Below are 16,084 nucleotides of genomic sequence, written 5' to 3'. Positions count from 1 at the left end.
TGAGACACCCTTCACTACCATTTTCAACAGGAAGTAGGTGCCAGGAAGTGAGACGGTATCAGTGAGTAATGTCTCTCGATACCCCTCAGCTACAGTGATTCAGGCTTCTCCAGGATCCAAAGATCTTCATGAGTTAAAAGACTGGACAGTACCAGCAAATCTGGGTAGGAAACATCAGGAGTCAGAATGTCCAGTGATACTGGAGAGAACACCGAAGTACGATCAGTGCATCTTATGTCTGTTTGCTGGAGGCAATACCGATGGCCATTTCAGTTTGTATCTCAGAGGCACAGAGACCAGTGCCAATGCAGGTCCTGCTTTAGATAGCTTGCCAATCAGTTTCTTGGTACGCAACATGGATTTCTTAGCTGCTGCTGTCTTGGTACTGCAGGGGATGGGACTGCGGGTTTAGACGGTTCCAAAGGGCCCCCAGGGTCTTTTCTTACTGTCGCTGTAGAGATGGTTGCTGCAGCACTCTGTGGATCATATGTATGGGGGGGCGGGATGACTCAAATACTGTGGGTCTCAGCTAGCACTCCACTGATAATTGTTTGAGCCTGTTCTCCTCAATTTCTTAGATATGCTCTTAAAAACTAAGTAGATCTTACATTTGGAGGGGATGTGAGACTTCTTGAGTCACCAAAGGCAGTTTGAAAGTTCTTTGCTGCATGGCAAGTTTGGCAGGGTTTGAAGCCTGGAGTGTTGGGTATAACCTGCACTTGTGGCTGTGAATCATGGACTGTGAAAAACAAAGGTCCAAACAGTGCACAAAAATAGAAGAAGGGGAAGGGAGCCCCTCTTCCCCTTTTAAAAGCATAAACTGTGCTAAAAACAACATATAAATAAAAATACTAAGAAAATAAAGAAAATTTGGAGTAAGAGATGTAGCAAGCCATGAGGCTAGCTACCAGACACTGCAAAACTCTGTCTCAAGCTGCAGGAGGTTCAGAAGGTACAGGAATGTCGGCTGGTCCCTCCCTAAATGCCCTTGTATCAGAACACAAGAGTGCCTAATGAGCAAGCATGTACCCACAGACACTGCTGATAAAAATCTTCAATCCAGAGTGCATGGGTGCACACACATCCTGACATGGAGCATCCATAGCACCACTATTCGAAGAAATGTCATACATGCTACTCACTTAGCCAACTTGAAGGAAGGAACTGCTAAACTAAAAACTGTCCCCAGATTATTTGAAGAGCATCCTCTCAAATGACATAAGCAGTTTTAGCTTTACTGCTTCACTAGAAAAACCTAGTTATAGATTGGAAAACCATATATGCAGACAGAGACTGAGACAGACAGACAGACACCATTGTGAAGATAAAATCATTGATTATAAAATTGCAGAACTGATAAATAAGGCTCCATGTGTGTCACAGAGGTCTTGGATTCCATGACTTTCCGTGACCTTCATGACTTCTGCAGCAGACCCGTGCGGCTGGCCCAGGAGCTGCCTGAGCAGCTTGGGCAACCCTTGGTCAGTCACATTGGCTGCTGCTGGGGCAGTCTTGGGCTCCCCATCTCCCAGAAGCAGGTGTTTTGGGTGTGTAAGCGGGGGCGGGGGGGAGCTTGGGGCCATTGCTTACCTGGGGGGGCTCCTGTCCCTCAACTCCCCTAGCTCCACATGCTGCCTCTGCTGGCAGCCAGGCACCGCCCCCAAAGCTCCCATTGGCTGTGGTTCCCAGCCAATGGGAGCTGCAGAACCGGGGCTTGGGACGGAGCAGAGGCAGCATGTGGAGCTAGATTGCTGGGGCTGCTGCTTCCCAGGAGTTACGTAAGGAGCCTGCCCCCGTCCCACCAACTCCTCCCCCCCCCCAGCACCCACGCTCCCCCCGGGCCATGCCTCCCCTCCTCCCAGCATCTGCACCTCCCTCCCCAGTACCTGCGGCACCCCAGTTTTAGTCAGGGGTATTTTTAGTAAAAGTCATGGACAGGTCAAGGGCCTATGAATTTTTGTTTACTGCCCCGTGATCTGTCCATGACTTTTACTAAAGATACCCGTGACTAAAACATAGCCTAACTGATAAAAATGTTCCAGTCCCAAGAGCCAATCATAAAATCAGCAACTACAAGCAGATTTCTAAAGTCTCATAGACTGTTCTATGGGTCCTAATTACTTGTGAAACACAATGTACAGAAGAAGAGCTGAAGCAACTGACCTAATCTCAAATATACCACAGTTAGCTACTGCAGCATAATAAAAGCATTTCCAAACAAATTTGCTTCCTTAAGCGGAGGGGTGGGGGATTGTGGGGAGGGGGGGGGAGCAAAAGACTTTGCAGGTTTCTTATTTGAGTCTCTGAGCACCTGTTCTTTAACACTTATGGCTTGCATTTCAAATAAATCAAACACAATATTTGTAATTTAAGAACCGAAGACCTAGTTTGCAAGACCCAAAAGCTGAGCAATTAGAATGAAAAGTGAATAAAAACATAGTACATTGCTCCAAATAGATTATTAAAGGCTATTAAAATAAAATTCATACCTTTATCATTCTAGAGAGGTCTCCAGCATCTGCTAATTCCAACACTATGTTTAGCTCATTGTCTTCAATGAAGGAGGCATAGTATTTAATTACATTTGGATGATTCAGTTGCTAAGAAAAGATAAATAGATGTTTCATTCTACAGCATGTCATCATCTTAAATCACTGACCAATGAAGTATTCTTTCTTAACAAGGAAAAACTAATATGCTACAAAATATTGTAGCATGTTACAAAAAGTATGTGCTAACATGAATTATTTACATAATGTAAACATTACAAGTTTGCAAGAATTTCTGAACCCATTTAAAATCCATCAAGTCTCAAACTATGCTATAATTTTGAAGTAATAAAAGAAATGTAAATAAATATAAGTTTATTTAGATTAATATAAAACCTCAAAATAATTCTGGAGGTTGTTAAGCCTCAAATTGTATTCAAGTGATAACTAATAAGACAACATAAAATACCATAAGATGAGTAAAAAGATCTCTAAGAATTAGGTAGGATTTATTTTTAAAAGTTAGTCTTCTAAAAGTAAATAAATTTACATGCTGTAAGTTAATAAATACATGAATTGACAATAAAAAGTGCATGTTTATGTTTTGTAACAAACATTTGCTCACTCGCTCTCTTTTTTTAAAGTCCGAGCTAATTTAACAACCTTAAAGCTAACTGTATCTTTCAGGAAAGGATACTTATTTAAATATCAAAATGAAGCAAAAAATATCAGCAGGCTTCACGTGTCTGTAGAGGCAGGTAGGTAGGTGTGAGAAATATGTTGAAGTAGGTTAATAGTTGAGTGGAAAAGACACAGTTTAACTGGTAGATTTTCAACTAGGATAATTCAGGTTTGTACATCAATTAAAAATGTATATTATTTATAGATACCTATATATGATTTCCTATCTTGCAAAAACATGCTGGTCATGGCCAAACTCAATGCATTACAAAAACTAAAATTAATCCAAACTGTTGTGTCTCTTGGAAGTGAGTAGGCCAGCTGTCAAAGTCACATGGTTAGGTTGCACTTCTGACCCTCGTTAGGTCTATCTCAAGTGCACCCTTTCAAATGACAGGCCCTGAGCCCCCCCGCCTCTCAGAGTGGAATGCTAAGATTCTCTCACTCACAGACCTAGTTCTAGACTGAAACATCCCTGTGATGGTACCTCCTATAAGGCTCTACGGAAATATGCTTAGAATGTGTTTTATGCTACATATGCCATGTAACATATCTCCGTAAAGGTTATGATCTACTGAATGTATTAATCCTATTTGCATGCATGTATCATTTTTGTATTCGATGTTATGAATGTTGGTTGTGTACTGGCTTGATTTCTAAATAACCTTAGTAGAGCATTTGGTCAGTTTCTGGAGACAGGAATGCTGAAATTAAGTACCTAATCAAGAAACACTTAAAGGACAATGGATCTTGGAATGCTCCAATCCACATAAGAAGTCTACTTGAGGATGTTCAAGGTAGCATGTAAACAATGGATCCTACCTGTAAAAACTGTGAGTCATGCATGGACATGTGACTTGCCAGGTGACTCCTAAACTCCATCTTGGAGCTGGACTTTGCATAGGAGTGAGTCTCCACCCACCAGAGAAAGTCTATTTAAACCCCTGGGAAACCCCTCCATTTTGTCTTCAGCTGGCTAAAGAGAGAGCCTCTCCACCCCACCCCCCCAGGATACCGGAAAGAAATTGGAACAAAGGACAGTGCCTGCAAGGGGTGTGAGTAGGGTGACCAGACGTCCTGATTTTATCGGCACTGTCCCGATATTTGCTTCTTTGTCCCACGTCCCAACCAATCATTGGTCGGGACACTGGACAAACAAGAAATTTTGCCCTCCCGCAGGGACTTTCCCCCTCCACCCCCTGCTCCTTACCCCATTGGCTCCCTCCCCAAATCCCCGCCCTGGCCCCGCTTCTTCCCCAACTACACGGCATTCCTCTTCCCTCCCAGGCTTGCAGCTGCATGGCAGCGCAAGACTGGAGGAAGGGAGGGAAGGGGGTGGTGGCGGCGCCTGGATCCTGGAGCTGGTGAGTCAACTCCAGGCACTGGGTGGGCAAAGGGGGGCTGGCGAGGGAGGAAGGGAGAGGAAGGCCCGAGCCCCCCCGCCGCATCAGAGGGCTCCTGCCCGGCCCCCGGGCCGCTGCACGCGGGGGCCCAGGCCCGGGAGCGCAGCGCGGAGGCTCCTCCAGCCCTGCAGCCCGCAGGGCAGCACGGTGGGTCCGGGAGGGGGCAGCATGGAGGAGGCAGGGGCCGGGTGGGCGGCGCGGGGGCATGGGCCGAATCCCCGCTGCTACCGGGGAGCCCCATGCCTTTACCTCCCGCTTGCGGCTACAGCTCCTTCCCATTAGGATGCACCTCCCACCCCCCGGCCCGCCCCGGGCACATGTGGTGTGCGTCCCACCGCTGGCGGGGAGCCCCGTGCCTCTCCCGTGGCTCCTTTCTGGCAGGAGGGAGACTAGGCGCGGGAGACGCGCGCCGCATGTGCCCGGGGTGATGGGAGGGGTGTCCCGCTGGCAGCAGCAGGCATTCGGCCCGCTCCGTGCTGCCCCCGCCCGGACCCACCGCGCGCCGCATGTGCCTGGCCCCTCAAACTTTTGGGGGGGGGGGGCGCCCCCCCCCCCCCCCCCCCCCCCCTAATATTTTATCTCTCTGATCTGGTCACCCTAGCTAGACCCAGGTTAAAAGGAGATTAGTCTGTAAAAGGGAGCATTCTGGAACTGGTGAGGATCTTATCTGTATTCAGTTTGATTAGACATAGATGTGCACATTTTATTTTATTTTGCTTGGTAACTTACTTTGTTCTGTTACTACTTGGAACCACTTAAATCCTACTTTCTGTATTTAATAAAATCACTTTTTACTTATTAACTCAGAGTATGTATTAATACCTGGGGGAGCAAACAACTGTGCATCTCTCTCTAGCAGTGTTATAGAGGGCGAACAATTTATTAGTTTACCCTGGATAAGCTTTATGCAGGGTAAAACAGATTTATTTGGATTTAGACCCCATTGGGAGTTGGGCATCTGAGGGTACGTCTATACTTACTTCCTGGTCCGGATGTAAGCGATCGATCCCCTGGGATCGATCCCGGAAGTGCTTGCCGTCAACGCCGGTACTCCAGCTCAGCAAGAGGAGTACGCGGCATCGACGGGGAAGCCTGCCTGCCGCGTCTGGACCCGCGGTAAGTTCGGACTAAGGTACTTCGAATTCAGCTATGTTATTAACGTAGCTGAATTTGCGTACCTTAGTCCGAAGTGGGGGGTTAGTGTGGACCAGGCCTGAGTGTTAAAGACAGGAACACTTCTGTAAGCTGCTTTCAGGTAAACCTGCAGCTTTGGGGCAAGTAATTCAGACCCTGGGTTTTTGTTGGAGCAGACGGGAGTGTCTGGCTCAGCAAGACAGGGTGCTAGGGCCCTGAGCTCGCAGGGGTAGAAGTAGTCTTGGCACATCGGGTGGCAGCTCCCAAGAGGGTTTCTGTAATCCAACCCATCACAATACCCTTTTTTACCAACAGTTTCCACAGCAGATCCAACTGGATTTGGCATTTGCAATAGGTGTCCCTTCATTAGCTGTTACCAGCAGGTAAATGCAATGACTAAAAACAGCTTCGTCAAAATATTTATTTATTCATAGGAACACAGCATCCAGAGAAAAGGGTTAAAATAACAAAGGGCTTACACATGTATCTTACCTAAAGTTTAGGCAGACCCTGCTTCTGGGGCCCGGGGTCCCATCTGTCTCTCTGCAGATACTGCCTCCCCCTTCAGCTCAAAGAACGTATCTACTCAAGAGTGTTTTATTCCCTGTTCCTCATCTGAAAAGCCACCATCCTTCCCCTCAAAAGAAGCCTGGGGTGGTGGGCTCATCTTGGTCAGAGACTGCCTTCAAAGGCATTGACACCTGTATTGCCAGTGACTGGATTATCTAAAGCCATTGTCTGCCTTTCTAGGGATGGTCAAGGAACTTTGGCAGGAATTAATACTAAGGGTATGTCTTCACTACCAACGTTAAAGTGCTGCCATGGCACCACTTTAATGTGGCTGTGTAGTCATGGCACCAGCGCTGGGAGAGCGCCCTCACAGCGCCATTAAAAAAAATCACCTCCACAAGGGGAGTAGCTCCCAGTGCTCGGAGAACAGCTCCCAGCGCTGGTGCACTGTCTACACTGCTGAAACTTGCATTGGTCGGGGGGTTCATATCCCTGAGCAAGACAGTTTCAGCACTGTAAAGTGGCAGGGTAGACAAGGCCTTAGAACCCACATAATAAATAGCACAATAGCAAGTATGTAAACAGAGATACACACTATATTCATAAAAAATAATACAGATAGCTCCCACATTCTTCACACAAACAGTCAATTCTGGTTTTGTCATGATTGAAAATTGTATGTCCTCGCTGCTAGTGTGATGAAGGTTAGGGTTTTTTTGTTTGTTTTTAAAGTAGGTATGTTCTTTAAGGGCACAGAACTAGGTGTTTGTCTCATGCAACCTTAATTCCATCCCCTTGCGTGTAAGCTCAACATCACAGAAGTCTGTGGCAGAGCTAGGAACACAACCCAGCTTCTCCGGGTCTAAGTCCAGTACCTTGAACACAAGAGTACATAAGAATGGCCATGCTGGGTCAAACCAAAATTTTCTCTTATGTTCCTCTGTCTCATTCACTGTCCACCCTCTTTATTATATGGAGACTTGTAGAACAAAGAGTTTGTGATTGTGTAATTAATAACTATCAAAACACAGACACAAGGGGCAAAATTCTGGGAACTTCAATTCTGACATTTCCTGATTTTTAAGTCCTTAGACTTTGCAAACTTAGTTCTTATATGTTCCCACAGTCTAATGTTCTTTTAATAGTGTTTTGTAAGTAATTTCCTTTTATTTTTGAAAGCAAACGAAAATAAAAAAATCCATTATGGATTATCAATAGGGCTGGAATCCAGGACCTTTTCTGTACAGCCCAAACCTCTACCTAACTAGGAACAGTAGTAAGCTCTTCTCTCCTATGTGGATCATCTCTAGAATTCCTTCTAGAGATGAAGGATAGTTCAATGGTTAGATGGACCTGGATTCCATTTCCGGCTCTGCCACAGATTTCCTGTCTGACCTTGGTAAATCTGTCTCTTTATGTTAGGATTTTCCTTCAAGACAGGGGTGTTGTGAGGATAAAAACAATTAAGACACTGAGGCACTCAGATATTACACTGATCGGAATAATACACCTAGACAGATAGCCTAGTGGTTGAAGACAACACAGTCACATATATAAGATTAGCACATTCATTCTGAAAGTAGTGGGGCTAAGCGAATGAGAATTTACTCTGGCCTCCAAAGGAGTCCACATTCTGGAAGCTGACAAATTAATATATTTGTTCTCCCTACTCCATCCTGATCTGTGCCCTTCAGGAGGTGCAGTGCAGAATCTGACTCAAATTCCACTGCCAGCTCTGACAGAAGAAACCTTATGCATCTTTCAGTTACTGCAACTATAAAAACAATGAAAAAATATACTTTCCTGCCTGCTAAGATAGGGGTATGAGGCTTTGATCAATAATAAGGCATGTGAAGTGCATAGAATTCAGTGGAACAGCAGTGACCAGAACTCACAGCACCTGACATTGCTACTGCATCAAACCCACCATCTAGGGCTCTAACTCTTGATCCTGATAGTACATGTGGTGCAGTTGTCATGTTTAAGATCTCAGTGGGGATCTCAGTACAGATGGAAAGTTTTTAGATTTGAGCAGATAACCTCTAAATAAGCTCTACTGAGCATGTGCACATGACTATTTGCAGAAGATTACAAATTGCCCAAATGTGTGTAAATTTTAATGAGGACAGCAAATAGTATTTCTCTGGCCCTAGGACTATCTCCTTTCCAAATTTCAAGTCCTCCACTAAAGTATGGATACATTGGAGATCTTCAAAGCAGCAACTGAAAAAAAAAATTAACATATGCTTTGCCTATGTATTTTCCTCTAACCTCATTCTTGAAAACAGCTGAAGCCTTTTTGCTGAAACTCTTGGACTGAGCAGGGAGAAGGGAAGGAGAGACAGGATACTGAAGAAAATCAGAGGCAGACAGGAAACATGGAACATTTCTGCCTGTGTGGTTGAAGTCTGGCCAATTTATGAGAAACTGAAAGCAAGGGCTTGTACTGGAAAGTGTACAAACTTAACCAGGCATTGCTACTAGCTCCATCTATATTATGAGGAAGTGGCTGTTCATCTGGAGCAAATTAGACAATTTGAGGTAATTTACTAAGCATACCTTTAACTCCAATTTTCTTTAGATGACCAGAAAGTTCTCCATTAACCTGTGTGAATTCTGCTACTGACCAGAACGCAGAATACAGAACCTCATTTCAAGGCAGGGACATCAAAATGTAGGCTATGGCATGTGAGTTTTCTCCTAGCCCATCAGTCACCTTTCCCCCTCCATCACACTCATTTGATGGCTACTATCAATCATTCTACCTCTGAATGGAAGGGTACAACTGGCTTTAAACCTACATCAGTGCCCCTTTGTGAGCTGGATGGCAAAAAACACTGTAGGGACAAATCACCTCCTTGCAAGAAACTAAGGCCTGGTCTACACTAAAAAATTAGGATGACCCAGCTATGTCGCTCAGGGGTGTGAAAAAAATCAACGTCCCTGAGCAACTTGTTTAAGATTATCTAACTCCCAGTGTAGGCAGCACTGGATTAACTGAAGAATTCTTCTGCCGATCTAGCTACTGCCTCTCAGGGAGGTGGATTACCTATGCTGAGGGGAGAATCCCTCCCATCGGCATATGTAATGTCTACATCTGAAACACTTACTCCTGAGGGAATTCTGCACCAAAGAATTATGCACACGATATTTTAAAATTCTGAACATTTTATTTGCCAATAAATAAATGTCTCCAGCATGGTAGTGGGGAGCATAGGCCAGTGGCTGCATTGAGGTGGGAGATCACCGTGAAGCCCCCACCTTCTCCAGTACAGGGCCTTGGCGGTGAGGCTGCACCTGACCCTGACACAGTGCAAGGGCTGGGCCTACTCCAGAAATACCCAAGGATCCTGTCCCTCTGCATCAGGTGCACCAGGTGTGGGTGAGCAGGCTCAGCACAGCAGGATCCAAGTGTGGAAGGGCTTAGTGTGTGGGGGGGAAACCAGGTCTGGGGTGAGAGGTTTCTGTGGGGGGCAATCTGGGTTCGGGTAGCTCAGTGGGAGACCTGGATGCACAGAGGCTCGTTGTGGAGTTCCAGGTGCAGGGAAGATGGGGCTCAGCAGGAGGGTCGGGGGGGTGGCTCAGTGCAGCTGGCTGGGGATCAGTGGGGTTGGGGTCTGAGTATGGGGGGCTTGTCGGAGGTGTCCAGCTGTAGGTTTGATAGGCCTGGTTAACGGGGGAGCTCCAGCTGCTGCCGAGGGGATGCCACATGCCAGGCTCCCCCTTCCCCCTGCGATTCCCCTATCCCCTTTTCTTCTCCATCCCGCTCCCCGGACTCCCACATTCCCCTCTCCCTTCCTTCCCCACTGCCACTTCCTCCCAGGGCCAGCTTTAGCAAGTGCAGGGCCCGATTCCTGGGGCTTGTACTCACTGGGGCGGCGCTCCCAGTCTCGGCGGCACTTCAGATTGCCGGCCGGGGGAGGGCGGTCGTGGGGCTTGCCATGCTCCAGCCAGGGTTGTGGGGCCGCGGGGCTGCAGCGCTCCGGCTGGAGCTCCAGCCAGCAGAGCGGGGCCGCAGGGCTTCCAGTGCTCCGGCTGGGAGAGCGAGGACACGGCGCATGCCGCGCTCCGACCGGTGCTCTGGCCAGGGGAGCGGGGCCGCCAAAGACCCCAGAACGGACCGCCGCCGGGGTGAGTAAAAAAAATTTAAAAGGCACGTAAGGCGCGGGGCCCGATTCCAGGGAATTGGGCGAATCAGCCTAAAGCCGGCTCTGCTTCCTCCCACCCCTTCAGCCCCCCTACCCAGTCCCACCACGGGCACTCACTGTTGCACCGAATAGAAAACAGGAAGGCGCCTAACACACAGAAGGGGAGCACAACTAGCACTAGGACCCAGGAGGCGGTGTTCAGCTGCAGAGTCAGCAGAGCCAAGACACAGCCCCCTTTGGCTGGGCAGCTCTGTGCTAGCAGAATGAGGGGGAGCAGTGGCATGTAACCTTGTGTGCCCCCCCCATGCCTCGCATTGGTTGGAGGGGGGCAACCCGCCCCCCCTAAATGTGCCCAAGGTCGTGTGCGTTTCCCCGTCCATGCAACTTCCCTGCTGTTTTCTGCAGGGAAACAGAAAATCTGGGGGGAAAGGGTGGTGTTTGCTGCAGACACACAGTCCTGCAGAATCCCTCCAGGAGCAAAGCACTGCCATTATAGTGTTTCAAATGTAGACGAGCCCTAAGCAAATCTATTTCACAACACGATCAGCCTCCAGTAACCCTGGAAGTGACAGTGAAATTTATTCTGGTGAAGCTCCCCTATATGACAATGTGCTGAACTTCTGCCACCATGCCAGAAGAAAAAGTTACTCACCTTGTGCAGTAACAACGGTTCTTCAAGATGCGTGTCCCTGTGGGTGCTTCACTGTTGCATCCCTGCGCTGCTGATCAGAGAACTTTGGTAGCAACGTCCACTGGGCCCACACATGCGCTGTTCCCATCTCCTCATCTGTCTCAAGACTAACTAGCCTTGCACAGGGAAACCCCCTTCAGTTCCTTCTCTACCGCAGAGCCCCTTATAGAGAACTCTGACGTACAGGGGAGGAGAGGGGGTCAAGACGCACCCATAGCGGGGCACATCTTGAAGAACCATTGTTACTGCACAAGGCGAGTCACTTTCTCTTCTTCTTTGAATAGTGTCCCTATGGGTGCTCCACTGTAGATGACTTCTGAGCAAGTAACCCAATGGGAAGCTGGGACCTTCAGAGTCAATTCTGTTATGACAATACTGAGGAGCCAAATCAAGCATCGGAAGCAGAATCCCCAGTGATGGCAGAATGTTCTGCGAAGGAATGCACAGACGCCCAGGTAGCTACAGTGCAGTTTTCCGGGATGGGGAAATCCTTGAAGAAGGTGATGGAGGAGGAAACCAATCTTGAGAAGTGTGTATGGATTCCAGATGGAGGTACTACATTGCAAACATGATAGTGTTTGATGCAGTTTGAGACCCACTCAGTGTCTGGGCTGATAGTGCTGCACCTTTAATCCTATCCACAATGGAAAGGAAAAGCCTAGCTTTCCTAAAAGCCTTCATCCTGCCCAGATAGAAGGCCTAGGCTCTCCTAACGTCCAGTGCATGTAGAATAGCTTCCCTATCATTACAGAGAGGCTTGGGATAAAAGTTGGGAGGTGAATGTGTTGGTTCTTGTGAAAGGCTAAAGTCACTTTAGGGATGAATTTCGGGTGTGGCCTGAGCATGACCTTGTCAGGAAAAAATACTGTAAAAGGGGGGTGTGCCATAAGAGCTACTATCTCCCCTATTCTCCACATGGAGGTAATGGCGACCAGAAATGCTGTCTTCATTGACAGGTGTGTAAATGAACAAGTGCTCGTAGGTTGGAAGGGCGGTCTGGTCAGGCCCTTTAATACTAAATTCAGTTCCCATGGTGGGGTAGGATGTCTGAGTTTGGGAAAGAGGTTTGCTACGCTCTTGAGGAACCTCTTTGTAGTTGGATGCGAGAAATCTAAAAACCCCTCTGTTTGTTAATGAAAAGTTATTATGGCCACCAAGCATATCTTGGGACAGTCCAGACTTCAGTCTAAGACTACTGGTAGAGTAGCAGATGTCATGCTAATTTTTCTGGAATTACACCAAACCTGGAACCTGGTAAGTTCGATGGGTAGCCAATTTCCTACTGTGTAGTAACACTTCCTGTGCCTCCTGAGAGCAGAATCTCTCTATATGTTGGAACCATGAAGGAACCAGGCCTTGAGCTGAAGAATTTGCAGGTTGGGATTGAGAGCGCGTCCTTTGTTCTGCGAGAGGCAGTAAGGAGCGAGTCGAAGAGGGATTGGCAGATACGTCACCAGCTGTGGCAGGTAAAGGTACCACATCTGTTTTGGCCAGGTGGGAGCAATCAGTGTGACATTTGCTCTCTCTTTTTAATTTTAACAGGACTTTCAGCAATAGAGGAAATGGGGGAAAGCATATAGAAGGCCCATGTCCCATGAGAGAAGGAGAGCGTCCCCTAACGAGTTCTGTCCAAGGCCTGCTCTGGAGCAATAGCGCAGGCATTTCTCGTTCAGGTAAGTGGCAAACAAGTCTATAGTCAGTGTCCCCAACTTTCTGAATATGTCGTGAAGTATTACTGGGTTCATCTCCCATTCGTGGTCATGTGGGAACTTGCAGCTGAGAGTGTCCGCTGTCATGTTTTGCACTCCTGGTAGGTAGAACGCTGATTTTGTAACATTGTGGGAAATGCACCAGTTCCATAGCTTTAGTGCTTCCACACAAAGGAAGGGCGTTCTGGCATGCCCCCTGAGGATTTATATAGTACATGCATGCTATGTTGCTTGTCATGACCCTTGTGTGTGTACTTCTGATCAGCAGAAGGAAGCGAGCACATGCATTCTGAGCGCTCTGCATGCGAGGAGGTTGATATGAAGTCACACCTCTGTGGGTGACCACTTGCCTTGTGTCATGAGATTGTTGAGATGTGCTCCCCACCCTATGAGGGATGCATGGTTGGAGAGGAGTAGTGACGGGGGAAGGGGAGAAGCTGTATGAACAGGAGCCCTGTGCAAACATTTGCTGGGTCCTTCCACCAGTTCAAGGATTGTTTGACCTTGGTGGGTAATGATAGGGGTTTGTCTCGGTTGTTTCTGTTCAGCCTGTGAACAGAGCTGGACCATGACTGGATACACCGCATGCAAAGTCTACCAGCTTATGTACATAGCATGCATGCATACCCTGAATCAGGGTAGTCCCCAGATAAAGTGAAAGAAGTAACTAAAATTGTTGGGTGGGGGGGTGGGTTGGGTTTTTGTTGTTGTTTTTTTAAGAGAAGAAAAACCAAAGGAAACTCTAAACTAACAGATAAAAGAAAGATTAGTAACTACTTAAGTTCAAACAATAGGTTAACAATCCGATGAAGGGACAGCTAATAGCACGGTCTCTATCCAGGGGCAGGTGAGAAGGAACAGACGAGGTTCGCCCACGCAACACTAGTTCGTCTCGAGCCAGACTACAAGGGGGGGCTCAACAAACACTGCTACCAAAGTTCACTGATCAGCAGTGCCGGGACGCAAGTGCGCCTACAGTGGAACACCCATAGGGACACTACTCGAAGAACTATATTTTAGTTACTTGAAATAGTAATTTAAATTCAACCCACTTTAAAAAAAATCAGTGCATTATTGTACATGATATAAAATGTTTATTCAGTATCTTATTATTGTGTTTCCTTCAAATGTTTGAACATGAAAGCTTGCAGTTTAAGGTCTTCTGCCTCTGAATACTTGCCTCCTTATAAAGAAAGTTTATTTTTTCAAGAAATGAAAAATGAAATTAAATGGAAATCTTTAAGTATTACATTTAAAAGCCTCATGTACAAGACAGAGGACATTTCAGAGTGAAAGAAAAAGCAATAAATTATAACCAAACCTATGAAATTCGTTAACAAGCCTTTACCTTAAGAAGATCTATTTCTTTGATGCAGTCAGCCCGGGCTTTGGCATCCATTAAATCAAATATCTGCACAAAAAAAAAAAAAAAAAAAAAAACATATTTTTTCTAACAGCAGCAAACACTGTGTCATCATCATCAAATATTTTATAGTGCCACCAAAAGCATGCTAAGCACTTGATGGGAAAACATAGCATTCCAATAAGAACTAACTCCATTATCCTTAGTACAAGTTTTAGTACCGAAACAGACGTAATATTCTTTCAGATACTACTTCTTAGAAAACAAAAGCAACTATCGTTAGTACATTTTTTCAGTATTTTTCAAGCTCTTTTTTTTTTTAAATAAATACAAACTGAGTATTCTATACTGAGTCATGTTCTTCTGGTAGCAAATATGAAATAATATTTAAAATATTTATTAATAATATTTTCAAAAGCACATTTCCACAGCCCTGAATTAGTATTTATGAGCATAAAACAACCCAACTGCCAAACAACACATGACCTAAACAAAGTAGAGCCACAGAATGATAGTCCACCACAATAAAGCATCAGTGTAATTAGCTGCTAAATACCTTATGCCCTCTTAATCATCTCTCCTTTCAGTCTTAACTCTGCTCTCCATTTTCCCTATAGATTGCTGACCTTCAGCATCACCTAATGGCTCCTCAACCTCCTACTATCTTCTGTTGGTATCCTTTCAGGTTCCAAGTTTGGTACCTTTCTCTCTTCCATCTGTACTCTTGATAGCGAGCATCATCACTCCCAAGGATTTCATTACCACTTCTATTTATTTATTGACATCTGCACATCTACGCCCAATCTCTTCACTTGAAGTCCACTCTGACACTCCAACTTCCTCTTATTGTCCCTGCCATCTCAAGCTCATTGTCTCAGATACTGAACTTAGCCTCCTTCCTCATCCCTTTCTGCTGCCTCCCTTCTCTATCTTAACTGACAACTACCTTATTTTTAGAGCCCTGCAAATCCGCGGGTATCCACTTTATATCCGTGAACCATTTCTGCTGATTGCTACGCAGATGAGGATACAAGTTTTGTATCTGAGCAGGGCTCTGACCGTAAGAGCGGGGCAGGCAGCTGTGAGGAACCACGGCACGGATCTTCCACCTGCCCTGGGTGGGAGGCCTGGGGGGGCTGCTTGGGCTCCCACCCAGGGCAGGTGGAGGGCCCGCCTGGCTCTTACCGTGGCTGGGCTGCAGAGCTGGGTAGGGGAGAGCCACGCTGGCAACTGTGGGGAGCCTGGGTCCCTCCACCTCCCCTGGGCGGGGAGGCTGGGACATTTGGCGGAGGGTCTGGGGGGCAGGGACACTGGGCGGGAGCTGCTTAGGCCCCCTGCCCAGGGCAGATGGAGGGTCCACCATGACTCCCCAAGATGCAGCTCCGGCCAATGAGGGAGCGGCTCGGAGTCGCAGTCCAGCCACAGTAAAAGCTGGGCAGACAGCTGTGGGGAGCCCAAGCAGCCCCTGGGCAACTCCACAGGTCTCCCCTTTCCCCCCGGCCAAGCCAGCATGGAGCCCAGCCACGGAGGTGTGAGGAGCTGCAGCAGCCCCTCCACCGGCCTGCAGGGGGACAGGGGCTGAGAACAGCCCACACCTATGTCCCTGCCCCCCAGGCTCCCCACCAGGCATAGAGCAGGTGGACGGTCCGCGATGCCTTCCCCCAGCTGCCCGCAGCTCTCTCTGACTGGGCTCTGGCAGGGGGATGCCTCGTAGCCTCAGCCCAGCCCCCTGTGTAGAGCCTGCAAATCCGCGGATCTGCAGATAGTTTTTGCGGATAGCAGATCGGATGCGGATACACATTTGTGTATCTGCGTAGGACTCTACTTATTTTTCTTGTCTCACGATCATAACTTCACTATCATCTGACTCTTCTTTCACCCTCGCCCGCCAGCCACACTCCCACATTTTCCTCATCAATATAAACAAAATCTGCCCTTTCCTCACCAACCTCACTG

At 47.2% G+C, this 16,084-nt stretch overlaps 1 protein-coding gene across 3 annotated transcripts in view; it reads right to left on the bottom strand.

Annotated features, from left to right (window-relative positions):
• Positions 1-16,084, bottom strand: part of NEK7 (NIMA related kinase 7) — a 137,998-nt gene that overhangs the window by 69,315 nt on the left and 52,599 nt on the right. For all 3 annotated transcript variants that reach the window (XM_034778206.1, XM_034778207.1, XM_034778208.1), the window contains exons 4-5: positions 14,114-14,176; positions 2,490-2,600 (exon numbers count right to left, since the gene is read on the bottom strand). In XM_034778206.1, the coding sequence (XP_034634097.1) occupies positions 2,490-2,600; positions 14,114-14,176 (174 nt within the window). The remainder of the gene's footprint in view (positions 1-2,489; positions 2,601-14,113; positions 14,177-16,084) is intronic.

This window comes from Trachemys scripta, chromosome 8 (assembly GCF_013100865.1).
Source record: "Trachemys scripta elegans isolate TJP31775 chromosome 8, CAS_Tse_1.0, whole genome shotgun sequence".
NCBI lineage: Eukaryota > Metazoa > Chordata > Testudines > Emydidae > Trachemys > Trachemys scripta.
The sequence above is the reverse complement of the archived record's forward strand: the minus strand, read 5'-3'. Positions and strand labels throughout refer to the sequence as shown.